The sequence below is a fragment of the Pteronotus mesoamericanus genome, unplaced genomic scaffold (genome assembly GCF_021234165.1).
Source record: "Pteronotus mesoamericanus isolate MK-2021 breed Mesoamerican mustached bat unplaced genomic scaffold, CSHL_Meso_final contig_1242, whole genome shotgun sequence".
In the NCBI taxonomy this organism is placed as follows: Eukaryota; Metazoa; Chordata; class Mammalia; order Chiroptera; family Mormoopidae; genus Pteronotus; species Pteronotus mesoamericanus.
The window spans coordinates 1,247,298-1,274,167 of NW_026555053.1; the positions used below are offsets into that span (position 1 = coordinate 1,247,298).

Consider the following 26,870-nt stretch of genomic DNA (forward strand, 5'->3'; position numbering starts at 1 on the left):
CCTCGAGGAGGGCGACGATGGAGACTTTCCGACCCCGAGGACACCCCTGGCCGCGGACGCTCTGGGATCCGCCGGCTGCCCTGCGCGGAGCCCCAGGTCGGCGCTCCCAGGCGGGGAAGGTGCCCGCCCCGAGCGCGTCCGGGGGTGGCGCCGCGGCGCGGTCCCCGGAAGTGGCGGCGGGCGGGGGGCGCGCGGGGATCGGGGCGCGCAGCAGCCATGGCCGCCGGCTTTGTGCGTCGCGCGCGGGCCCCGGCCGTCCGCCCCTCGCCCGGGCCGCGGAGCCGCCGCTGACCCGCCCCGCCCCGCCCCGCCCGCCGCCGGCCCCGCCCCCGCCGCCTGCGCGCTCCGCGCGCCCGCGCGCCCGCGCGCCCTCGCTCGCCGCCTCGCTGCCTGCCTGCCTGCCCGGCCGGCGGCGGGCCCAGGCCGCCCCGATGCCCGAGCCCGGCCCCAGGATGAACGGCTTCTCGCTGGGCGAGCTGTGCTGGCTCTTCTGCTGCCCGCCCTGCCCGAGCCGCATCGCCGCCAAGCTGGCCTTCCTGCCGCCCGAGCCCACCTACACGGTGCTGGCGCCGGAGCAGCGCGGCCCGGGCCCCGGCGCGCCCGCCCCGGCCCCGGCGCCCGCGGCCACCACGGCGCAGGCGGCGGCGCAGGCGGCCGAGGAGGGCGCGGGCCCGGGCGCGTGCAGCCTGCACCTGAGCGAGCGCGCCGACTGGCAGTACTCGCAGCGCGAGCTGGACGCCGTCGAGGTCTTCTTCTCGCGCACGGCCCGCGACAACCGGCTGGGCTGCATGTTCGTGCGCTGCGCGCCCTCCAGCCGCTACACGCTGCTCTTCTCGCACGGCAACGCCGTGGACCTCGGCCAGATGTGCAGCTTCTACATCGGCCTGGGCTCGCGCATCAACTGCAACATCTTCTCCTACGACTACTCGGGCTACGGCGTCAGCTCGGGCCGGCCCTCCGAGAAGAACCTCTACGCCGACATCGACGCCGCCTGGCAGGCGCTCCGCACCCGGTGAGCCCGCGGGGTGGCCGGGCCTGCGGCTGCGGGAGGCGGGTGGGCGCCCTCCTGGCTGGCGGCGAGTCGAGAGCCCCGGGCCGCGGTGGATTCGCTTCCTTCTGCGTCCTGGCCTCCTCCCAGCGCCCCCTCCGTCACCCCGCCAGCGCTGAGGTTCCTGGAGAGCCCGGGCTCGGCGGGTTTTGCCAGCGTGGGCACACCTGGGAGCCACACGCCCCCCCGGCTGGGGTCTTCAGGCGGCAGCGTGGGGTGCTGAAGTACCTGCAGAGAGAAAACTCCTTGGTCCGCGTTTAGTTTGTGTGAGCTGGCCACCGGAGACTGAAGTGACCTTGGGCAAGGCGCAGGGCGTCTGGGGACCTCCTTTCCTTGTGAGATCAGGGGGTGACCTCCCAGAGAGTGTCCGGTTGTGAAGTGCCCCGCGGGGCAGCTGGGCAGCCCCGGGGGCAGCTGGGGGGTCCCGGGTGCGAAGAGCGTGCCCTGGTGGGGCAGGAGGGGCCATGGGCGGGACGTGGGGGGTGGCTGCCCCGCGGACCCTCCACAGAGCCCCCGCGACAGCCCAGGGTGAGTGGGAATTTTGCAGGGGATTCCCTTGACCTTGAACCAGCATTCAGAGCAGGACGGGAGAGCGCTCCTTGAGGGAGGGCCATCTGAGGCCAGGCGCAGGTGGGGGGGGGCAGAGTGCTGGGCAAACAGAAGACGGGAGTTTTACTCTCAACTTAGACCAAGTGGGCAAGTCACAGCACCTGGCGCCCCATATTCTGTGTCTGTGGCTTCCCCTCTCCCGCCCGGAGCCGTGATGGCGGAATCACCTGAGATGCATCCCTAAGGACGTCTCCCTGCCTCAGGCGAAGGGCCCCCCACCCCCGCAGTAAGGACAGGGCGTGCGGGCGGCTGGCGGACCCCGTGTGCTGTGCAGTTTCTCTCTCCGATGTGTTCGCTGGGCTTGCCAGTGACTCGGCCCCCATTCTGTGTGTACAGAGGCTCGTCAATCACCCTCTGCTCTTCTGGGAAGATGGCTCGTCCACCAGGAAGTACTTAAGACTTAATGTATGCGGCTTATTAGTGTTCTGCTGAAGTTCTGGCTTCATCGGGACCCCAGCTTTTCCAGGCAAATGAGAGTATGTCAGAGGCAGATGGCTTGAGTCAGAATCCACAAATGCTTAAAAGCCACCTGTTCCAGGAAAGGGCGTCAAAGGCGCCCGCGGGCTCGGTGGAATGCTGGGATGGGCTGCTGGGGAAGGTGTTCAGGGTGAGGGTTGGCCTTAGGTGTTTTCCAAGTGCCACAGTAGGGTTCTGCCTGGAGTGGGTTTTGTGGTAAAGTGTCCCTTTCGGTACCTGTCTGCACCGGGGTGGAAGGCTGTCCAGTTCCAGGCCCAGCCTTCGGCCTGAACACGAAGGTGTGTCTCTGTCGCAACACCTGTGAGGCGTAGCCACTTCCTGGAGACTGGGTCACGCTGTGTTTAACTACGGGCGTCGTTTCAGGTAATGTTTAGTTTGGAATTGTCAGAGGGCGGATCTCCGTTTTGCCCACAATGCATTTAAAGTTTCACGGCGGAACGCCCGTCAGGGTCGATAGGCACGGAAGAAACCTTACACATTCCCTCGCCCTGTGCTTTCACACTTTTTTATTATTGTGACCCCGCAGTCAGGGACACATTTTACACGGTGATCAAGCCACACACACACCCCCGCCCCCCGCCCCGTGTCTCCAGATCTGATGTTTTGCGGTACAATTTCCCCCGCTGTGGGCAATGCATATGGCAGAGTATGTTCTGTTTTTTAAAATTTATTTATGCATGTATGTATGTATGTATTTATTTTGGACGAAACGATGCTCGTGAGCCGCTCACTTTGTTTCCTGCCTCAGTCCCGGCCCCCCGTCACCTGGCGGAGGTCTGGGGGAGCTGCTTTCATGGCCTGTCCACGGTGCATGTCTCGGCTGCGCGTCTGCCTCTTTCCCCGCGGCACCGTGGAGTCCCAGCTTCCCGGTGTGCGTGTCCTGTTAGCCCAAGAGTTCGGGGTTCCGAAGCTACTCCGGCCCTTCCCCGCCTTCCTTCAGCCGGCCTGTTGCCGCTCTCTGCAGGTCGGCCCTCCCCCGGCCTGGAATGTGCGCCCCTTCTCTGCCACCGAGGCTGTTGCTCCGCCGCGGTGCCTCCCACCACGTGCGCCCCCTTGTCTGTGGCTAGGTCATTGCTTGTCCACTCCCAGCCCCTGTGCCTTCGGGGATCTTTCTCTCTTCTGACCCCCGGGTTTCCCTAGTGCTCACTGGAGGCCTCCCGTCTCTCCCTGCCCTAGGAGGGCGGTCGGGTGTGTGCATCCGGCCTGTGCGTCCCTGGCATCCGCCCTTCACTTCCTCCTTCCTCATGCTTCCTCTGGCCTTTGGTACCTGCCCTTTTGCGAGGCTGAAACACTCTGTGCTCCCTGGGTCCAGACTGGATTCGCAGGCCGAGTCGGACCCAAGCCGCGTTGGACTGTGCACAAGTGAGGCCTGTGGTTCCGGAGGGAGTGGGTCGCGCTGGTTTGAAAGTGTGAACCCAAACGAGCGAATAACCCAGAGAAGGAGGCGGAGATTTTAATCCGGAGCAACAAGAGAGCTTGGGATGGCTGTCCATAAATAAGAGACTCATCGCCTACATGCAAAAGGCAAATTACCAAAGACTTAATACTTCATCCCCTCGTTCATTCGTTCGACCAGCAAACCATGAGCCATTAAACTCACACGTATCGATTCTGTGCTTGTACCAGACGCTGTGGCAGGTCCCCCCTGAGTGCCGTTAGTCCCGCACTGTTTCTTTTTGTTGTGAAAGGAGGGACGAGATTTCACCGGCGTTTTGACCGTGTTGCCACGTGTGGCTGGGTTATAACTCTTGTGTGATTGTCGGGTCTGTCATAGGAAAACGCGTCAGTGTCGCGAAGGTGGAGGGGGATACCCCCAGGTAGTGGGCGTCTGGTGGTTGTGAGTGGGGTTTACAGGTACGACGCTCGGACGGAGATTTCTCTTGGGGGTCGCCAACGGTCACCTCCCTGGGCCGCCACCGTCTGCGACCCAGCGGCTCTGCTCTCTGTGCTGGGGGGGCGGGGGTTGTGCCGTGCCATCGGGGAAGAGCGCTGGGGGTTTCTCCCGGACTGCGACTGAGGCGGGACCCCAGACACAGACGGGTTATGGAGGGTGTTTGACGTAAGGTGGAAACAAGCACACCGATCTCTCCAGAGAGCAGAGAGAGCATGGGCTTGCCCTTCCCGACACCCGGGTGGGAATTTCCCAGCGGGAAGAGCCGGACTCTGAGAACAGACACGTAGAAACTGAGGGCGGCGAGGTGGGTGTGCGGGCTTTGCTTGGGGCCTTTTCCTTGGCGCCCGCCCTTCCTCCTCGTGCTCCCGCCGCCACCCTGGCTCTTCCGTCCCCGTGGGCACCAAGCAGGTTTCTCTCTCGAGCACCGTCTGAGCTCCTGCCTCCATCCCAACAACCTTCCTTTTCCGTGGTTCTGTGAGAGGGGCCTCACTTCCCAGTTGCAGAAGGTCAAAGAGGCACAGCACGTTTCTGTGCTGATGGGCCATCGCTCCAGGACGCGTGTTCTCTCCCAGGCCTGTTGGTTTTTGTTCGACGTAACCATGGCGGCTCAGCCTTACCATCCGGCTGGTGCCGGGGCGTGGCCATGGAAGAGGCCTTTTTCCCTGAAGGGATCGTTTAAGTTATAGAGTGTCCCTGTTTTCACTTCCTACCTTCCGCTTCACTTTTTTCCCCTCAATCTCTTTCCAGATTTAGAAACTTCTCTATTCGGTATTGAAAAATCCCACGTAAGATCCCAGAATCCGGCTTTGGGCTTTGTGGCGCTCATTTTGGTCACAGATTTACCTTCTCTACTAGATTTTGCGTAAGCGTGATGTTAACCCCATGAATTGGCTCCACTCCGTGAAACCTCGCGCACAGGCATCCAAGTCTCAACCCAGATACACTCAGGCCATTGCGTGGCTTTCAGAGTGACTATATATCTATATCTATATATAGATATATAGATATATCTATATATATATTTTTTTAGGATCGCGTTAAGTAGTAGTCTTCTAATTTGTCTAGAAGATTGAGTTGACAAAAGTTAGATAATCAGAAAACCTTCGGACCTAGGAAGCGAGTTCTCGTTCTAGTACTCCCCCGACCTTCATGGGGCGTGGCCCACCTTGGCGTCACCGTTCGCTGTGGCTCGAAGGAGGGGGCCCAGCCCCGGCTGGTGCGTCTCAGTGAATTGAGCACAAGCCTGCGAAGTGAAGGGTCACCAGTTTGATTCCTAGTCAGGGCACAGGCCTGGGTAGTGAGCCAGGTCCCCAGTGCAGGGCGCGCGAGAGGCAACCACACATGGATGTTTCTCTCCCTCTTTCTCCCTCCCTTCGCTCCCCTCTCTAAAATAAATAAATAAATAAATAAATAAAGTCGTTTTTAAAAAGGAGGGGACCCAGCTGCGTGAGCTCAGAGGTGCCTTCTCCGGGCTCCTTCGTGCTTTCAAATCTGCTTTTTGTGACTGTGCTGGCACCCTTGGTGGATTCAGTGTCGACAGTGGATCCCAATCCTGGCTGCAGCGAGCATTTGCTGGGCAGATTTTGTGAGAGAGAGAGAGAGAGAGAGAACACACACAGATACAAACATGTATACATGCATGTCTGTGTACATGTACAAGTGTGCATTTATATATGCATGTGTGTATGCGGATACAGATACATGTACATGTAGTCATATGTGTGCCTGTGCATATATGTGTAAGCATGTGTGTGTGCAGCCAGGGTTGAGATGCACTAGCCTAGAAACATCCAGAAGCCAGGGTGCCATTAAAATTGGCTGTAGTTACATTCAGCAAAGGGCTGAATACAGTGCCTTCCGGCCAGGTAGCTCCGTTGACTAGAGCATTGTTCTTACACCGCAAGGCTGCAGGTTCGATCCCGGGTCAGGGCACGCAAAAGAATCCACCAGTGAATGCATCAGTGAGTGGAACAACCAATCGATGCTTCCCCCTTTCTCTCTCTCCAATCAATATAAATAATAATGATAATGGCAATAGTAATAATAATAATAATTATTATTATATAATACTACTACTAATAATAGTCCGCACCACCTGGCGTTCTTCGCTCTGGCACAATGCCTTCCACTTAGTAAGAGCACCGTGGGATGTTGTTGTTTAGTATTATCAATAACATTATTAGAGCTGTAATCACCCAATGCTCAGATCCTGCTGAAGACCAGATGCTTCCATCAGAAGGAGCGTTAAAGAGATTGCTTCCTTCCTCCCCGCTCTCCGTGGATGTAAATAATACCAGGGCAGCCTAGCCGGGTGGGTGTGGACGGGGAGGATGTTTGTTTTATCTGCAGCTGAGGGGAAGGAGGCTGGGGGGGGGGCCCTCCACCGGCCGCCGACCAGGCCCCGCGCCGGGAAGGGCCTGCATTAGTGTTTTCAGTCCGGTCGCACTTCATCGACCCGGGGTGTTTATGTCCCCAAAGGAGATCTTAAAAGGAGAGGAAACCTTACCTGTAACCCAACACCGTGCAATTACTTTGCAAACCCTCTCTCCTTAGCTCCCTCCGCAGTCATGTTTGCGGGCGCAGTTCTGAGGAGCTGGCCTGTCTCCCTGCGGGAACCAGACACGTCTCCCCGGGGGCCCAGGGTCGGTGGAGACAGACGGGGAGGTGAGACCCCTCCTCTCTCCTCCGCTCAGGGCGCTCCGGTTGCCCTTTACTTCGGGGATGACCTTCGACGGTTAGAGGTGTCCTTCCCTTTCCCTGACGTTCGCCAAGGCACCTGAATCGCATGCTTCCTTGTAAAATACGAACGCTCCCGCGGTGTCTGTTACCTCGGTCCAGTCGAGTCGTCAGGGCTCCTGTGATGCCGCTCATTGATAACGTCCCCTGTATCGATTTCCTTAGAGTGTTAAAGGACCAGGCGCCCCGCGACACTGGAAGCCTCTGTTTCCTGGAAGTCGGGGTCACTATTCGCATTCCCTGCTCAGACCCCGCGGTCACAGCCGGTGACCGTGGGGCGTCACCGGGAAGGGCCCTACCTCGGGGCGGCTTGTCACCGGAGAGCGACAGGCGGCAGAGGGCGCCCAGGACGGTTCTCCGCGTGCTCCTTGGTTACGCCTCTAAACGGTTAGCAGGAAATCTGGGCAGGGCAGCTGGGCGCAAAGTGTCAAGCAAGCCTGTACTCAGACTCTACCCGCAAGCAGCGAGGCTCCAGACGGTAACTGGGGCCCCGCGGGCTCGCCCCTGGCATTATGGGGGGCGGTCCGATGAGGTCCAGCTTCTCCACAGCGGTGTTGAGTGATTGTCACGGGCAGGACAAGACCGTGAGCACTGCGATGACATTGACCGGGAAGGTCTGTGATACCCTATTTTTGTGCGCTGGTTTGACCTAACCGATTTGATTTATCCCCATTGTCCTAAGTAACTTAAGGATATTTTGGAGTCTGGGCTTTTGGCTGCTGAGTTGTTTAACCATCACCATTGTCCTGATAACTTGAAACATTCCTGTCATTTCAACTGTGTTATGTACATGCCCTGGCCGGGCAGCGCAGTAGGTTAAAGGGTTGCCCTGATGCGCCAAGGTTACGGGTTCCATCCCAAGGTCAGGGTGCGGACCGGGATCAGTCAGCGAATACGGGGAGCAACAAATCAATGTTTCTCTCTGTCTGTCTCCCCCTTCTCTCCCTCTAAAATCAGTAAAATTTAAAAAAATTTTAATATATACACACGCATACTTAGAAAGGACCATTCACATGCTCATCATTTCCAAAGGCTGGCAGAGGGCCCCCCATCCTGCCTTGTCCCTGGGGGCCCCTCGTGTCTGTGGCCTCCCTGCCCCTCCCCGGCGCGCCCCCCGGCCCCCCGGCCAGGCCCCCTCAGCCTGGACCGGCACCTTTGCAGGATTAAGTGGGGTGAGCGGGAAGGTTTTAATTTGCACTCTCCCTCCTGCCTGTCTCTTCCCCTGAATTTCCTCTCTGAACCAAAGACAGGACAAGAGATTCTTGGGGACTTTCATAGGGATCTGTCCCTTCTAACGCCCATCCTTTCGTGACATTGGAATGACCGTCTCGTCTTCACGGTTACTCCGGAACTGCAGCGTTAGTTCACGAACACCCCAAAGGGTTCAGATGTAAATCTCTGAGGACTCGTCTCTTCCACCAGCAGCTTCTTTTCTGCAAAGCGCTGCTTAGAATGAAAGACCGCTCGCTGCCTGAGTATTCGTGAAAGGAAGAAGAATGCCTTGTTATTTGTCATTTTTAATGGTTTTTTTTTGTGTGGGGGGGCTTTTGGTGTCCATAATATTTTACACACGGTTTTAAAGCACTAACACATATAAACCTGCCCCTGACTACACACACATCAGGAGACAGACTCCCATTTTTATGAAAAAGTATGTGTGATTACAAATTCAGACGCCGGTCCTCCAGGGTAACATTGTTACCTCATACTTTTTGGATTTCTTTTCTCCGAGTTATAGGACCTGAGCATGAGGAAGAATTAAACATTTTACACATTTCCGTCCTTCAGCACATCCAGCCCCTGATGGACGCTGGGTGCTGGGCTGGATGTTTGGGACAGTCTGTCATTGTTACCACGTCTTCTCTGGCACCAAAAAAAAAAAAGAAAGAAAGAAAGAAAGAAAAACAACACACACACAAAAAAACAATTTGCATTTGAAAGATGACTTTGAATACCGTTGGAGAGACTCCCCGTGGAATTCTGGCCTTTTGTCGGAGGGTATTCTGAAGAAGGAAAATGCCTCCTGATCCTTTGGAAATCAATTCAAAGCAGGAAAATGGTCATTTTGTCGGGAGGTAGTCCCTCCGATTCCTTTGGGCACTTGGGTTGGGAGGCTCTGCGGACTTTGCCTTCTGCACCGTGGATTCAGATGAGGTGCGTGCGGGCAGGCCAAGCATGCGTGCACAGAGCCCTCGGTAACCTTAGTGGGCTGCCTGGGTTTGCATCCTGTCAGTGCTGGTTTCTCGGTGCCTCGTTCTCCCGTTCTCTACAGTGGGGAAATGACGGTGCTTGTCGTGAATAATTCACGAGTAAATGTTCCCAAAGTGCCTATATCTGCGCTTGAAGGAATGAATTTTTGAAGTCACTGGAAAGACAGAGGGAAAGAAAGGAAAAAGTTTACAGCACACAGCCCTTCAAGATTTGAAAAGTCAGCCCTGGCTGGTGTGGCTCAGTGGGTGGAGCACTGGCCGGCGAACCAAAGGGTCGCTGGTTCGATTCCCAGTCAGGGCACAGGCCTGGGTTGCGGGCCAGGTCTCTAGCTGGGGGTGTCCAAGAGGCAACCGAACCAATTGATGTTTCTCTCCCTCTCTTTCTCCACCCCCCACCCCCCCACCCCGTCTCTAAAAAGTAAATACATAAAATGAATAAGTAAATCAATAAAAGAATTGCGGAAGTCTCTGAAGAAAAAAAAGATTTGAAAAATAGCGCCCCGCTGTGTTTCTGAAGGGTTTGGTAGTCCCTAAGCTGCGTCCTGTCAGAAACTTAGGATGCAAAGCTGAGAGTGAATGATTCATATCCGCTCTTGCGGGAAGCCTCGGTGTATTTCTTTTGACTTTCAAATTCATTCTGAGTTGCCTCTCTTACTTTGTCGCCATTTGTAGTTACTTTCATTGTTTGCTTTCTAACGATTTTGTCACTTTGTAAATAAAGCAGTAGTGGGCAGGTGGTCCCGCCACATCCCTTTCCCTATTTGACGTTTAGTGCCATTGAGTTTTACTTCCCATTCCCTGGTCATCCCTGAAATTGGTTCTAAAGAGCCGTAATGACCTATTTTAAATTCCACGGGACAGTGTGTTATCCCTGTGCACCTGAAATTGGGCCAGCTTTTCCTCCTGAATTGCAGGCGTTCTCTTTTTAAGATGGGAACTGAGAAATCTTTAAAAATCCGTCCCTTGCGCCCCGGCCTGGTGGCTCCGTCGGCTGGAGTGTAGTCCCATGCTTCAAAAGGTTGCGGGTTCGATCCTTGGTTGGGGGCATGGGAGAGGCAACCAGTGGATGTTTTTGTCACATCGACCTTTCTCTCTCTCTCCCCTCCCCCACCCCGCACCATCGCGCGTGTCTGAGGAGCCTCCGCCAGGCAGGGTAGCTACGGTCAGGGACTCCGATCCTCCCGGGGCCGAGTTATCATTGCCGGTGACTCCCTGGGGTCGTGTCCCCTCCAGGGACGTGGGGTGTCCTCACAGCCGGCTGCCCGAGAGCCTGGTCAGGTTCGCCCAGCTGGTCCCAGCCAGGGCTCTCCACCATGGGGCGGCCAGTCCACGCGTCCTGCGACCTTGGTGGACAGCTGCCTGCCATGTGGGTTCTCACCAGGCTCTCGTAGGTTCCTTGCTGTTTCTTGGAATTGAGACACGGTCTCTAACCCTAAAATGAGAGGCTCGCAGGAGAAGTGATGTCCAGAGCAGGGCTAGGTTTCTAGGCAGAACGGATCTCCGGTGTCAGGAAAATCATCCCCCGCCCCCTGAAGTTCATCGAGGGGCGCGGTGACTTCCCTGCTTCCCTGTGCTTCCTGTGGAGTCTGTTATCTGTTATTGTTCGGGTGCATTTTAGGGCCTTCACCCTTGGGTCTCTGAAGAAGCTGTGGGGAGGCACCGGAGTGTGAAGTCGTGCCAAGGGTCCCTTGGGCCGGCCCCTTCACTCCTCCCCTGCAGCCTGAGAAACTAAAGAAAGTGGACATTTCTGGAAGCGACATGTTTTCAGTGGGTCCAGCGATCGGAGATTCCTGCCGCGCCTGCTTATCGTTGTTCAACCGTCTTTAAAAGTGTTACACCTGCCCTCCCACGTTCCCCCCGGCCCCACGCCCCGTTTAACTGGCGTGTGGAGTCTGGAAGTCCAGAGCTGCTCGGTCTGACCCACACTGGATTCAGCAATTTCTTAATCCCTTTTTAAAAAAATAAAATGTTCTAGTGTCAAGTGTAAAACGCCTTTGATCATAACCTTAGGTTCTTGGTACACGTTCATAACCTGTTGTGTAATTTATCTGTTTGGCAGTCACGTTGGTTGTAATGCTGTAGAAAGTGATCCGAACCTTTGCCTTACCGGCCGGGGAAATGGTAGCTCCTCTGCCCCTCCGGCCCGGCCGCCCCCGCCCCCGCCCCCGCAGCCCCTTCCGCCCCGGGCAGCCGGCCACCTGAGTCCCAGGTTTACCTTGGCCAGTAATTCCTTTATTACCGATAGCCATTCAGTCTTAATCAGCGTCATGATAATGAATAGCTGAATTAATATCTCAGTATCAACCGTCAAGTTCATCCAAGGAGATCCGTTTGCCTTAGACTTTCCTCTCCTTGGTCCTAAATCCTGGTTCTCGTCCGGCCCACACTTGTCCGAAACGCGGAAGATGCTGTCCTCTGCGCGACGGGAAGGCCGAGTGGCCGGAGGCCCCTCACGTCTGATTTCACTGCAGAGTCAGATGCCAGGCGGAGCCTTAGCCACCATCGCTGCACCCAAGTTCCCTCTCCCTGAGCCGCCTCTGTGGCAGGCTAGGTGTCGCGCCCCCCCCCCCGCCCCAGTTCATGTGAGGAAATGTCACTCGTCTGTAGTGTCATTTCCAGCTGAGTCTTAACCGTTCACCAATCCAGTCCGCCCCTCTGAACGCGTCCTTGTTTAGCGGCACTTCCGGGACAGGCCTGGAGGTCGCCACGGCGCCGCAGCTGTGCGGTGGCCCGCGGGAGGGGGTCAGCACCATCTCCCGTGGCCTGGACGCCCCGGGTGAGCCGGGCGGGCTGTGAACGGCCGCCGCCCGCTGTCCCTCGCCCGCTGTCCCTCACCCGCTGTCCCTCACACACGCGTGCGCCGGCCCATCCTGGGCTGCGCCGACTGAAGGACTTCGGTCACGAGGAAGAGCTCACTCTTTGGAGAGTTTGTTTAAAATAACAATTCCCTAATTATTTCTCAGTTTTCCGGTAGCCTTTAAAATGACCTTTATTTCTGGCTTTTCACACGCGTCCTGGAAGGGACCTCTGCCCCTTCGGGTGGGCAGACGCCGTCGCCGGGGCCGCTGGGCGGGGGGTGCGACTCCGCCTCGGCTGGGGGCCGTGTGTGAGGCGTCGCTGCCGCTGGTCTTTTCAGCACTTTCCGTTTTTGCCCATTTTCCACTCATTCGGTAAAATAGTCCTAAAACGCATTTATTTTAAAACGCTGGTTTTAAAACCCGGACGTGACATCGGCACCTTCTTCCTCGGAGCAGGCCGGCCGCGCCCCAGTCGGAGGCCCCGCCTCGGCCCCTCGTCTCGGTGCCCGGGCAGCTGGGTGCCCCGGAGCAGACGCCTGAACAGGCCGGTGCCCGGGCGCCACGGAGCGCGGACGCTGCGGGCCCACTGCACGCCGGGCCGGACGCCAGGCAGGGGGCGCGGGATGGGAAAGCCGGGCTGCCCCGGAGCCCGGCCCCGGTCGGTCGGAGCCTTCCGGCCGCTGCCCTCGGCTTTCTGTCTCCTTTAAACCTTACGATCTGACACTTAAGGCCCTCCCTTCAAGCCCCCCCCCCAAAAAAAAACCCACACACCCACGAACTGTTTTCAAATCAGGTCTCGCTGGTTGTCGTTCACTATGAATTTTAACCAGCTTTGAAGATGTTCCGTGTCTTCTTGGGATTTTAAACCCCACGCGTGACCCATCGATATCTCCTTGCCACTGACCTTATTAATAGTCCGTCTTGATTTCTGGATCCGGTTCTTCGGTGCAGTTCCTGTCGAGGAGGATCTGGCGGCTTGGGGGCCCGTCGCTGCCGCGGGAGACCTTGTTTGACCTGTGAAGGGCAGCGCGTGGGGGTGGGGCGCGGAGGAACCTCCCGAATCGGCCTGAATTATCCTTCCCTTGCTGGTCTTCTCCTGCGGGGAGTGCAGGGAGGGAGGTTCCTCCTCGTTTTGGAAGAAAGATGCCATTAGCGTATTCGTGGAGAGAAAGTCTCAAGAGATGCAGTAAGGCACCAGCATATGCTCGTGTGCCAGGGAGAGACTTCGCAGCAAACCCCATTTTCATGGCCAAATGTGGGATGTCTCCTCAGACGGTATAGGCGGACAGTGGTAAATCAACCGGTTGCCCCCGCCCTCCCCGCCCCCCCCCACCCCCAGCCCCCTTCAGATGGTCTCTGGGGGCCTTCTGCTAAGGAGCGGGAGGGTTTTCCTTGGGTATCCAGTCCTGCCGGCTTCCTTTGGCTGTATTCAGTGTTTGGCAGTTATTTTGGGGTCTTCATGGGCAGCCTCTGTGATTTCAAGTAATACGCCCAACCCCGCTGCCGCCCCGTGAGCCAGGAGCTGGGCTCTGCCCCGCACCCCCGCCGGCCCCGCCCGGTCAGCCCGGCCTCGGGGCCTGGGTGCGTGGCCCATTCCCCGAGTTCCCTGCACGCGGGACCTTCGCCGCGGGGGGGCCCCCTGGCTTCTCCTCTCCCTCCCTCCCAGCCTCCCTTTCTCTGTCTCATTTCTTTGACATCCTGGGAAGTCTCCCCGACTTTATCTTCGATCCTCTGAGTTAAATTTCTGTCTTGGCCCTTGGTTTTCACCCCTGAGTTCATTCTTACCCTTCGCCTGCCCTTTTGCATAGCGTTCTGAACTGCAAGGACTGTTCCAAGCCAGAGAGACGTTCTGAGTACGTTCCACTTCGCACTGAGCCAAGCGACAGTCTTGGAATGGAGCTGGTGTTGGGACCGCCTGGGACTCTCAGGTGTTGTTCAGACCCGACGCCTGGCCCTGGACTCAGCACCGTGGCCTGCCGGGTGTCGTTTTAAACACCAGAGCCTGTGGGAGCTTGTGATGAAATATTTCTAAGATACTTCATGGACCTGTTTTCCGTCACAGCTGTGTGCAGCCTTCGAGCCCTGGGGCTCTGTGGGGTCTTGGATGCCCTTCCCCTAAGCTCTCCGCAGAGCTTTGCTGTTTCTTTTTATCGTCTTCCTATTTAAAAAATTTTATTGCTGTTTTGGGTGGGTTTCAAGTGGGGAGGATGGAGCGGGCATGGCTTTACGCAGCCAATTTTTATTAAAAGTCTTTTAAATTCTGTACCAACCAGCATGTCCTCGTTAGCTTACTTAGGCAACCACTGTTGTTATGTTTCTATATTCCAGTTTCTTGGAGAATAACCAGAGTTGAACAGTCAAAGAATTGCCAGGAAAAGGCACCAAGGGGCTGCGCCCACCCGCCTGGTGTGGCTCGGGAGCTCGGTGTGCTCTAGAGATTTGGGGCCCAGAGCCAGGCAGGGCGTGGTGCGGGCTCGGGTTACGAGAGAAATCTGAGCTGAGGACTCAGGCCGGTTGGCTGTTCGGCAGGTGTGCCAGCGGTGAGGAGTGTTCTTTGTGCTTTCCTGTCCTAGAAGGCGCAAGGAGTCTGCACTCCTTTGCACCACTGGTGGTCCTTTAACGATGCCCTAACATTGCGTTCTTTAAATATGAGAATACAATCCCTTTCTAAAAATAGAGACCATTTTCCTGAGCCAGCGGGGAAGGTATCCGGTGACCGACAGAGGGGAGGCAGGAGCACATGGGAACCGTGGTGGTTATTCCGCGGTTGCACGCAGTGGGGCTCGGCGGGCCTGAGGTCCATGGCGCGAGCCAGCGACAGGCCTGGTGGCCTGCACGCCGATTGCTGCTGCTGCACCGTGAGCTCTGGGGTGTCCCGTAAGGTCTGGCTGCATCGCGTAGAGATGAGAGTATGGAGTCGGGGAAGGGCCGGGTTGTCACGCACTGCTGAGGTCACCTGGTCACCAAGAAACAGCACGGCTGCCCCATCTGTCCCTGGCGGCCGGCGACATGTCGAGACGAGGGGCTTGGCTCTGTGGGTAGCACCTGGCCTGGATTCAGAGCCAAGCTCTGCCGCTGGCCGGCTCCGTGGCCTCGGGCAGCTCATCTGGCTGCCTGGACCTTGAGTTCAAAGGCGCGACTGCTGGCACCTCCCCGGTTGTTATTAGGGTTAGAGAAAAGGCGCGTGGGGTGTCGGCGTGGCCGCGGGTTCCCTGGCTGCGTGCCGAGCGCCTTCTAATGAGGGATAAGAGCCGGACGGACAGGCGCGAGCCCCACCGTAGAGCATGGCGGTCACTGTGAGGCCCCAGTGTGTCCTGGCAGAGCGGAGGCCGTTGTTCGCAGCAGGTGCCACCTCCGCCTCACCCACTGGGAGAGGACACCTGGTTACCCAGGGGACTTAGGGCCTGGCGGGGTGGTGACTGGATGGGGGGCTGTCGGGGGCGGACCCAGGCCTGATCCACTCCCTGCACTTGACCGAGCAGAGATCCAAAGGCAGGTAACTCACCTGGGGGTGACCGTCCCCAGTGCCCCCGTGGGGATGCCTCCCGGGTCCTCCGAGCGCGACCTGTGGGCGCAGGCGCCTGGACCTCCCCGTCTCGGCCCGTTCAGGGTGCAGCCCGTGGAACCAGGCAGACACCTGCCCTTCAGGGCCTTCCTTCTGGGTAAAGGTGAGAATTTCTTTTAGAAGGTGGAGTGGCTGCTCTTTCTAAGGATCAAATCAAGCACCTAAAAGCACAGATTCTCTGAGAGTGTCTACGAGACGCCGACATCAGCCTTGTGAAAGATAAAAGACTGTAAGTCGGGGTGTCGTTATTTTAGAATTAAAACACCTATGCTTTCAAACCATTGGGATATAAGCCTCCGCGAGCGCAAAACCCAAATCATCCTTGTTAATCATCCCTGTACCCTGGCTCCTGGCACCATAGTCGTTGAGGACACTATGAGTGAGGACACTGGGGGACTCTTTGAGGAATAAGTCATCGCCGGCTGTGTCTCGGGTTCCCGCCAGCCCCCCCGGAGAGAGCCAGTCAGCGTGTGGGTGCAGCGAGCCGGCTGGGCAGAGAATGCTCCGCTGACGTATTTAGTACGTAATGCCCGAATCCCGTGTTTACTTTATGACAATGTGTAACCTCGCTCGTAAATTTTGCTTGGTGCCAAAGAAGTAGCAAGTACGAAACCGTAATAAAATCTTAATGTTTTTATAAACATTTGGACATACTGTTTCACAGGGTTTTAAACCTGAGGAATTCTGATCGGTGGTAGAGGAGGGTGGAAAACAGGCTTCGTTTTCAAGCAGAAAATGTATACAGAGGTAGGGTGTTGAAAGCATTCGCTAGTACTTTCTCCAAGATTTTAATATCGTTTTGATTTCTTTCAGGTTTTGAGGGGGGGGGAAACGGGCCAACAGTTCACGACTGGTGGAAATGGCGTAGCGAAAAGTCTCCGTGTGCGCGCTGCCGCCGTGACTCGATGGGGGCTCGCCATGGCCGCCCCTCGACCAGCGGCTGGCTGGATTGGAGATCAGTCTGGGGACGTCCGGGGCGGCGGAAGGGGGTTTGAGGGTCGGCAGGGGGCAGCGCCCATGGGCGTTTTGGAAGGAGTTTAGGGGGACTGGGACCGTTTGGGGTCCAGTGCGCTGAGAAAGCGGAGGGGACGCAGCCAGCTTGGAACTGAGCGGCCACGGGCGTGTCGGTGGCAGCTGGGAGAAGGGAGAATGCAGGTGGGCGCCTCTGAGCAGATGCGCGGAGCCCTAGGTGAGCCTCGCTCAGACAGCGGGGCACCTTTCGTACGGCCAGAATGAGGGAGAGGAAGGTAGTGCCCCCAGCAGGTCCCCAAGCCCTGCCGCAGCTGGGGGCCCCCACGGTGTCCGGCCCCGCCTCTCTCCTGTCCTTCCCCTTCCTGGGTGTAATTTAGCACTTAATCCCCGCGTCTGCCCTGACGTGCCCTGTCCCCGTAGTGCACGGAATCCACTCCTGGTGGCGGGTCGGCTCTGCCCTGCGGAATGCCCGTCGGATGGATGGGGGGCCGACCGCGACCCGTGGGCACCTCTCTATGTGTGATCCGCGCGTCTAGATGCCACTCTCGTCCGGAGCGTCCGCAGTGACAGTTTCATCTCAGGACGAAAACCTCTGTCTGCCTCTGTCCCCCGTGCGAAACCTCATTGGCGTACGAAGTCCCTCAATTTCCAAAGTAACCTCGGGAGACACACAGGAATTTTCATCCTGCCTAAGAAAAGCCAGGACCACAACAGGAAAAACAGTGTAAGACACAGAGGTCAAGAGTGTGGATTTGAGGAGTGAAAAAAGCTCGGGGGTGTCTGGCGTTGTCTGCACCAGAAACAGTCTATTCGTGCCGCCCCGGCTCTGCTTATTATTGTATCAGACTCTAAAGGCTGGGCGCGTCCTCACAGGTTACAGTGATGTGCGCGGCGGGGACTGTGGCCGGCCGGCGACTTTTGAATTATTGATGCCACTGTGCTCTTAGTGGCCACGAAAAGCCTTCCTATTTACGATCCATAAGGACACGGCCTTTGCTTTGTTATGTTTCTGCACTCCACAACATTTTAATTAAAACGTAATGTTGACGTTACCTCCAGGCCTTCTTTCAGGCCACGCTGGCAAAGGAAATGAAAGCTCTGAGCGGGTAAGGCCTCTGAGTCAGGCAGCTGCCGTCTGCGCTTTGGTGGCCGCGGGGGCTGGTCGACAGGCCGGGGTGATATTTTAGGATGCGGACGACCTCTCTAACAACTGCCCTTGAGTGTTCAAATATAGACGTTGGAATTCCGTTCCGGTTTCCTTCGGATTGCCAGGTACTGCGCGGAGAAGTCTGTCCGTGGCTGCGCCATGGGCTGGGGGCCACGTGCGGGCTTTGTGGGGACCCTTCCATCCCCAGAAGAGAGACAGGAGGGTGGCAGAGCTGCGTTGTCCTAAGGAGCCAGTCTCCTTTGTGCTGCTTCAAAAAAGAAACACGCAGGCGTGGTGGGGAGGTTGCGGACAGGGCGGCAGGTCTTCGCGAGGCGGGAGCAGAGTGACAGGCGGATGGAGTCGGCATCTCCCCTCCGGGATCGGTCGTGAGCAGCCTGCGCCACCGGGTCCGTGTACCATTTTAACAAAACCTGAATTTTCCTGTTTATTACTGTTGTTTACTGCTTGTTTTTATCTTCAGAGTCAAATCTCACTTTGAATTCTGGAGAGCTGGAATTTTTCCTTCGTCCTGGTTCATGAGGAACAAATCGGTTCACATCGGACCGCACAGGAGCGTTCACTCTTTTTTTTCCTCTTTTGCATTGTGATAAAATATATAGATGTGAACTTGGCCATTGGAGCCCTTTTCCAAGGGGCCGGACCTGCGGCCACCCCTGCCGCCCATCCGCAGAGGGCTTAGCGTCATCCCAGGATAGACTCCGTCCCCATGAAACGGAATGTTCCCTTTTGAAGCGTCAACATTCTCAGGTCAGTGCAGTGGACATACTGATCCCAAATTGCTACCTTTGAGGTCAAGGGTGAAAGGGGTGACAAGGAACACGCCCGCCTTGTTAGGTGAGAGCCCCCCTTCACACCTGAGAGCAGGGCTGGCAACGTGTCACTCCCCCCCCCCCCGCCCCGTGCCCCCAACTCTCCGGAGCCGCCCTGAGCCGCCCTGAGCCCTGGCCCAGGGCGCTTCTGTGAGCGTGGCGAGGATTCGCAGGACGCGTAATTCTTGCCCCCGGTCCGTCCGCATCCGGCAGCTGTCATGTCCTCCGAGCTGCCGTCTTGGTAATTACTAGTCTGAGTTAAGTCAGCAGCCCTCGCCGCGCTCTGGCTTTCGTCCCTGTCAAACAAAGTCATCCATCTGTGTGATCTCTAAGGGCCTCTCCGCCCCTGTCCTGTGGGTTGAGATCTTTCCATAATTGATGCCGTGAACGTCGTACGCTTTCCAGAAGGACGAAGCGGGAAGCAGGAGGTTCTGGAAGCAGAATGGAGACTGGGGAACACGAGGAGAAAGGATACAGTCAGGGGCCCCGGAGGAGGGGTGGGGGCTTCACAGACCCCCTCCCGAGTGCACGCGCTCCACGCGTGCGGGACAGGCAGCGTGGGGCAGCGCCGAGCCCAGCCGGCGCGGGAGCCGGCCTGCCGGCTTCGCGTGTGGCGGTCGCCTCGGGTGCGGGCGAACCGGAGGTTGCCGAAGGGCGCTCGGTTGTGGTCAGGACGATTTCGGGCACTTCTGCCCCAGCCAGTTCAAGCAAATTATTCTATTCTAGTTGTCAGAAATCTGAAGAGAGCTAGTTGTAGATTCTTTAGGATTATAACTTTTCCTCTGAAAGATGACTTTTAAACGTTGATTTTGAGAGAGGCAGACAGAGGGAGACACGAGTTTGTTGTTCTGCTTCTCGACGCACTCACTCGTTGGTTGCTTCTTGTATTGTGCCCTGTCCGGGGATCGAACCCACAGCCTTGTCAGGTGGGGATGATGCTGTAACCAACTGAAGCTACCTGGCCAGGGCCTGAAAGAGGACGCTTTAAAAATTAAAATGAAGTCATGCTAGATCTTGTTGATAGTTTTCTTTGACACAGAGCGAAAGTCTTGCAGGAGGAGGGAAAAGTCCTGAGCAGCGTACAGAGCTGAGCCGTTCGGAAGGCGGGTGTAGACCGACGCATGGCGCTCTTCCCCGCAACGGCACTTGGAAGGCCGTGGCGGGCATCCGGGGCGGAACGAAACGCTGAACCCCGGGGAGGCCGCTGCTTTACGGAACTTAGATAGCATGAGTCCTGGGACGTTTGGAAACACACGGGCAGGTTTAAGAAAGGGGACAGCGACCGGCCGTGCTTGTCACCCCACAAGCCACCTCGCCTGTGACTTTCTCTGGAATGTCCGTGTTCTGTGTCCGTCCGTGTCTATCGTCGCAGTAGCCTGTGTAAGAAAAGGACACGCTGTCTTTCTGTTTGCCGGTGTTGCTCCGTCTCCCTGGGGCCTGAGCCACGCGGACCCTCCTGCCCGTCGTCAGTCCTGTACAGCTCCCGCCTGCACCCGCGTCCCCGTCCCCGCGTCCTCCTCCTCCTCCGGCCAGCAGCTTCCTCTGGAGGTCGGAGGAGGGGCCGGTCTTGCCAAAGTGCCCAGCGAACAACGTCAGGACGACTTTTCCTATAACTGGCCCCGGAGTTGGACTTCTCTAAGGCTTCCCAGGGTATTGCACAGTCGCCTGAAACTCAGGATCTGCCCGGGCTAAACGGAACTTTCTAACAAAACAAAGTTCCAACCGCCCTTTATCTCCTTCCCACCTTCCCTATTCCTACCGCGTTTCCCCACGTACACGTCTGACCTGAGCCGCTCCAGCGCCTCTCATCGACCGTCGTCTTCCTGCGCGTGCCACGGCGTGTCCCCAGCCTGCATCCTCTCGAGTCCCTCCCATGGTGCTCTGCTTCCCCGGGCAGAAGCCCCGCCCCAGCCGGGTGGCTCCAGTCCCGTTCTTGGGGGCTCTCCCCCCCGGCGGAGCAGTTGCCTTTCTTCTGTGTTTCCAGGCCTCCCTCCTCTGCCGCGGCCTGAAGCCCTGGAGGTCCTGATGTCCCTGGCCCCGGCCTGGTACTGCCCTTCTCTACACTTAGATAAACTTGCCGACCATAATACTCATTCTGCCTAAACTTATATTTGGTTTCCGTGCCATTTCCTGGCGTGAATCTCATTTTCTTTTATTTCCCCAAAGACTCACCATTTTCCTCCATTCGAGTCAATGTTACTTGAAGTGGAGGTCACTTTTAACATTGCATCGGGCTTTCAAAGTCCCCAGGGGTGATAGTGATCTGGTGTATTGATGCCCCTTTTGGTCAAATGCCCTCAGTCAGAAACCGAAACAAACAGCTGACATCACTACGTTTAATTTTTAAATTTTCTCAAACAGCGTGAATTCGGCAGACACTTTAAAGTGTGTTTCCTTCGCTTTGACCCCTGGAGTTCACGACCAACAGAAATTTGTCAAACCTCAGTGTAACATTTTTTTAAAAAGTCTAAACCTCCAAGGGGGTCCTTTTGCAAAGGAAAAAGGAGCACATGTCAGGGAGGCTTCTTTGTCGTCCTGGTAATTAGAACATAAGGCACATTGTGAGGCTCTGGCCCCAGGGCGGGCCGTCGGTTTGCCGGTTTGCCGCTGTCCGGGCTCCGGGAGGCGCTTGTGGTGTTTACCCACCTGCTTCCCCTCCCGGTCGGTCCTTGAGCTCCCAGGCTTCACGCTCACGGTGGTGGTGGTGGTTTCTCAGCGCCCTCAGACCTCATCCTTGGGTGAGCATTCCCGCGACCTTGTGTATTTATCTCGTCCCACGTCTAACAGCATTTCCACCCAGCATTGCCGCGCTGGAATATCCAACTACTGACTGCAAAGTCGGTGGCCCGGTGCCAGGCGCGCCGCGTCCGAAGGTGGCGGCCCAGCTCCCGACAGGACAGCGTCAAGGCCGCCCACTCAGACGGGGCAGGGCGTCGGGCAGAGGGCCCGCGCGTCCCTGGGCGCAGGCAGAACGAAAGCCTTGCCCTGAAGTGAAAATAAACAGGTTTTTACCTCCTGGGTGACGGGATCACTCCCACAGGACACGATATCAACGGAGCTACAAGCGAGGGAAAAAGAGAGGGTGCGAGGGCTCCCTCAAGACGGAAACAATTTATAATGCACGTATTTAGTTCATTGTCCAGGGACAAAAAAATGTCACATGCGCTATTTTTGCAAAATGTTGTAGAAGACAGCATCTCAGTCACTTGCACCGCGACACAGCCTGACATCTGTGTTGTGAAGTTCACATTCATCCGAAGGCGACGTGTCCAAGTGTGACGATGGGAACTTTGTGCGCGTCCGATACTGTGGTCCCCGTCGCGCGCGCGCGCGCTCTCTCTTTTGTTCGTCCGCTAATGGCAGGCGACCTCTGACCCCTCCAGGTACGGCGTGAGTCCTGAGAACATCATCCTGTACGGGCAGAGCATCGGGACTGTCCCCACGGTCGACCTGGCCTCCAGGTACGAGTGCGCCGCGGTCATCCTCCACTCGCCGCTGATGTCCGGCCTGCGCGTGGCTTTCCCAGACACCAGGAAGACGTACTGCTTCGACGCGTTCCCCAGGTGAGCTCCCGCCTGCGTCGCAGGCGCTGAGGCGTCCCGTGAGCCGAGCTCAGGTCGGAGGCTAATAAACATCGACCGAATGCTCCGTCGCGGCTGTGCTGGCGCCTGAGGGGATGGGGAGGTGCGTGTCACACACACACACGCACACACGTGCACGCGGGCGACTTTGTCCCCTGAGCCTGACTCATCTGCCCAGATGCACCAGGGGACGCGTGAGGACCTTGTGCGCAGGATGCAAAGCTCCCCCTTGTCGGGAAGGAACGGACTGTTCAGTGTTTGTTCGTTCAGGTGAACGTGTGGTGTTGAGTCATAAAGAGCTCCGGGCAGTGTGTGAGGCCAGTGGGGCACACGCTCAGACACAGACGGCAGGCACCCACGTTTTTGTTCCTTTTTCGTCCTCACCCAAGGACATGCTCATTGCTTTTAAAGAGAGAGGAAGAGAAACATCCATCGGTTGCTTCTTGTACGCAGCCCGTCCGGGGACCCAGCCCGTAGCCTTCTGGTTTATGGGGTGTAGCCCCCGCCCGCGGAGTCACCCGGCCAGGGCAGCCCCCACAACTTTGACACATCTCCTCACTTCTCGGCGAGACAGCACAGCCACGGGAGGAGGCGCAGGGAGCCGCTCCCACGCCTGAAACACTGCTGCGGGCGGTGCGGGTGGGGAGCTTCCCGGGGCCACCCTCGCTCCCTCCCCTCTCCCACTTCTGCGAGGAGCACGTGAACGGAAGCCTAGATTTTCTTGTTCCCACTCACGGAAGGAAAGCAATTGCCAAGCAGCCTGCACGGTGGTTTCTTGAGCACCTCTGTCGGAAAACCTCCTTTTTTTTCCAAATCTAAGTTGAGGACAGTATTTTTAATAAAAACTCTGGGCCCCCTCACCTTTCCCCAGCCCCGGCTCACCCGCTCCTCGGGTAGGAAAAGCCTCAGCCGAAAGGATGTCCCAGTTCAGGGTTCTGATCGACCCCTGAATTGCTGCCATTCTGCTGCTGCCGGGAGGAGAAAAGAACACCATTTGGTCCCATAAACGTCTGTGACACAGGCTGTCTCATTTCACAAGAAGATAGCTCCTGGGAACACCTTGGGCGCGCTTCCGTTCTGAGCGGTGTGTACCAGGATTCAGTGAGATTCAGCCCCCTAGGAACGCTGAGCCAGCCGTGTGTTTCTGGCGGAGTGGCCGGGAGGGCCACGCGGGCTGATGGCCGTCTCGCGCCCGTCTCGCGGGGCCGGATCTGCGCTGAACGGGGCGGAGAGGCCGGCTGGTGGGGGGAGGTGCTTAGCGTGCTGGGGGGAAGCCGTGCAAGCAGTTCTCCCGGCAACAAAGTGAACAGCTTCTTTATGATCCCTAAACGAGCTTCTATCTCAAAGTACAGCCGGGACAACTCATTGCAGCCTAGTAACTACCAGTAAACTGGCAAATAATCTTTCCAGGGGGCGTGTGAGACTCCGGGCGTCTGGCTAAACAGAATCTCGGTCTTCAAAACAGCCTCAAGAAGGCGGTCAAGCAACAGGGCTGTCTTTACCGATTAAGAAACTGAGGCTTCAGGAGTTGGGCATGTTGCTTAATTAAGGTTGGTGAGTGGTGACAGCCAGGAAAAGCCAGCCCAGCCCTTCACATCCATGAAAGGTTAACGCTGTAGATTCCAAACGACAAAGAGTCACTTTGACTCTGCTCATTGACGGAGTTTGGGCAGCATCTTTGCCTCTTGCGGGCTGCTGCCAGGCGCAGTGTAGACGCGTCCCTATGTCCCTTCTTTAAAGGAGGGCCCCTTCCCGTTTCCTTTTTAATATTAGGGGAAAAGAAAAAAAAGGAGCCCTCGATCATTCCTTGTAGTTTATTTTCTTTTACCCTTTACATTGAGAAGCAGAGGGTGGCATTGAACTCCAGGTACACCCTCCAGGCTGTAGAGACGGTTCCAGGTTGTGCAGTGTGGAGCACAGCCCCTCCGTCCTGCCAGTAAACGTCTTCTCAGTGAAACATAATTACTCGGACTCACGCATTCTTAGAAGAAGAAGCCCCTTTAAAAGTAAATGCAGGGGAAAGGAGGTTTATAAACACGGTTCTCCATCTGCGACACTGAGCGCTGCCACGAGGCTGTGACGTGGCTGGCATGGCTCTGCCGTCCCCCCGGACGTCTAGAAGCGGCCACAGTCTCTGGAGCTGGCGGGGTGTGTCGGCGACATCACAGCTCCTCCTCCGTCTCCACCATCTCACGGTGGCTGCTGAGTTCTCCCCCGGAGCTTCGGCTCCCTCCCTGGTGAGGCGGAGCTGACCTTTGTCCTCTCCTCGTGGCCCACTGAAGATGACGTGAGGTTTTGTGTGCACAGGACAGAGCTCCTGGCTGTGGTAAATGTTTAGCAAACAGGAGCTGTAACTTTGAGCAGAAGGTGCCCTGCAGAGAGTACCCGTGGGTATCCCTTTGTCACGTGGATCGGAGACAGAAAGGCAAGTCCGCTGGAAGAGGGACCCCGGCGGGTGCACAGGCTGGACAGAGGTCATGGCCTTCTCCTGGTTTGCTCCTAGACTGTCGCCTTCCTGGGCGAGGTCGCCCGCACGCCCAGCCCAGCGAGGCTCAAAGCCTTCGGCCTCCTCTTGGGGAAATGTTTCCAGAGCCCATGGCACATTCTTTTGAAGATCCTCAAATAGTTCATCCTTTCAGGGGGGCTGGGATTGTTGTAAACAATCAGAATTCATTCGGAATCCAGTGTAGGCATTACATTAAGTTTCTGAGCTAAGTAGTGCAGCTCGTAGCAAAAGTGAGGCATTAGCTTTTAAGAAATGTGATTTGTGAGGATCTTGTTAATCGTCTCTGAAGACAGCTCTCAAGGAAGGGGTCTCAAACCCAAGCGGCCAGGGGCCAAGTGTTCAGCTTTCAAAGGAGACATTCGTTCAGATGTGCTACGTTCTAGCCTGTTTATTGTTTTGAAAATCGTCTCAAAAATATGACTACATCAGGAATATTAGTTCCTGGACTGTTAGTCCACTGGCTTTTCGGAGTTCTGTTTTTAATAAAACACTTGAACAAAAACACAGTGACTAAATGAAATGTACTCTCACTTGGGTCTCGGAACAAAAAAAGACATCGGTGGAAAAACTAATGAAATCCAAATAAAGCCCGGAGTTTAGTTAATGGTAGTGCACAGAGGTTGGTTTCTTGGTTTCGACAAAGAAACGGTGATACAGTTGGGTGTCACCCTTTCATAGGGGAATGGGTCAGGGGCATATGGGAACCCTGCATCACCTCTGTTCCTTCCGCATAAATCCAAAATTATCCCAAAATGAAAAGTTTTTTTTAATTAACTACTAGAAAAAGGAGGGGGGAGGCGCGTAGCGCGCTGTCGTCTATGAGTGTAACTGAAGAGCCCTCTCTCCCCCCCGCCCCCTTTTCTCTTCGCAGCATTGACAAGATCTCTAAAGTCACCTCTCCTGTGCTGGTCATCCACGGGACTGAGGATGAGGTCATCGACTTCTCCCACGGCCTGGCCATGTACGAGCGCTGTCCCCGAGCCGTGGAGCCCCTCTGGGTGGAAGGGGCCGGGCACAATGACATAGAGCTTTACGCACAATACCTAGAAAGACTAAAACAGTTCATATCTCACGAACTTCCTAATTCCTGAAGACGACCTCACTTTACCTCATTTACTGTGAACACAAGGGTCCTCGGGTTTGCACACACTTTTCACGGCGAGACGGCCGCCGGGGCGTGCCCGCCTGCGGGCTGTTGTCGTCATAGCCAGAGGGTTTTCTACTAACTCACACCACCTTTCACACTGAACTGCCGCGTTTTCCCGCCTCGGGACCTGGCGGGGCCTCGGCGCGGGGGCTGGAGGGGGGCGGGTTCTCGCGCTGGGCAAAGGATGCTCGCATCTGTGTCTCGGGCTTACCCGTCACTTAGGGTTCGTTCGTGCAGGCCTCCCCCCCCCCGCCCCCACCCACGTGCTCTGCGTTCGTGGGGTCCGCCCTGGTGAAGCTGTCAGAGAGCAACGGGAAGGCGGGCGCCAACATGTTCCCTTAACTTTTGTGAACAGGCCGACCGCTCCCCGACGCAGATTGTTTGAAGGGTCATTTACTGGAACTGTCCGGAACAGCTTCACCTACTGGAACCACAGAAATATAACTGGAATACTCTAAAACTAAAAGAAACTGGATTTTTTTTTTAAAGTGTAAATTTATTACTAGTGAACAGAATTTTCCTATTTTGACTGTCTGGCCGGTCTCATACGAGAGCCTCGCCGGCTTTCCTCCTGGCAAGCCCACCTGATAGTCTTTTTAAAAAGTCCTGTACATATTTGCAACACATTGTGCATAGATTCTTAATGGGTAGTTGTCCTTTGTCAGGATCCAACAATGAACTACAAATTCCTTGTTTGTAATGTAAATGATTGGATACATTTTGTTAATATGTTTTTATTCCTATGTTTTGCTATTAAAAAAATTTTATAACATTTCCAAGACAAAAAAACAATGACCAGTTTATGCTTTGAAGAATTTATGTAATTAAAGTTTCACTAAACTAATCTTTTTAGTTTAGCAGGTATTTAGGTTTTGACACTGGAGTCGCATCTTATAAGCATCAGAAATATAAGATGCTTACAATTGCTACACTGCTCGTATTGGTTGAGGGTTTGGGTGTGGAGGGGGTATTTTTTGGTTTTACTTTAATTTTTTTTTTTCAAATTTAAAAGCCTTAAATGTGCTGTCAGCCTCAGATTGTTGTGCAGCTGGATTGCGGTCGATTGCCAGCTTGTGTACTGTTGCTTGGACGCGGCTCGGTGGTTGGTCACGGAATAAAGGATGCATGGATCAGACTGTGGGACACTGCCTTTTTCCTTCACTCCCTCAGAGCAAATGGCGACTAGGAAAGCGTTTTGTTTTATTTAAGAGGAAACCCTTGGGGCTTATACACTTCACCACCTTTCTCAGGGTCTAGGCTTTTGTTTAGTAAGAGAACTTCGATGACTTTTGGAAGAAGCCAAAACACAAAAATGCGTGGCAGGAAAGGACAGATGGGACCCAAAGAGGG

General features: G+C 56.1%; 1 protein-coding gene across 2 annotated transcripts; it reads left to right on the forward strand.

Moving 5' to 3' along the window:
- The first annotated feature begins 409 nt into the window (after window positions 1-409).
- Window positions 410-26,641, forward strand: ABHD17C (abhydrolase domain containing 17C, depalmitoylase). Of its 2 annotated transcripts, XM_054589006.1 has the most exons (4): window positions 410-1,012; window positions 21,670-21,849; window positions 25,245-25,334; window positions 25,876-26,641. In XM_054589006.1, the coding sequence occupies exons 1-4, from the start codon at window positions 432-434 to the stop codon at window positions 25,976-25,978; spliced, it is 954 nt and encodes a 317-aa protein (XP_054444981.1). In that variant the 5' UTR covers window positions 410-431; the 3' UTR covers window positions 25,979-26,641. The 2 variants fall into 2 exon arrangements, with proteins under 2 accessions (XP_054444981.1, XP_054444972.1); XM_054588997.1 differs by having other exon boundaries at window positions 25,245-26,641.
- The last annotated feature ends 229 nt before the right edge of the window (window positions 26,642-26,870 follow it).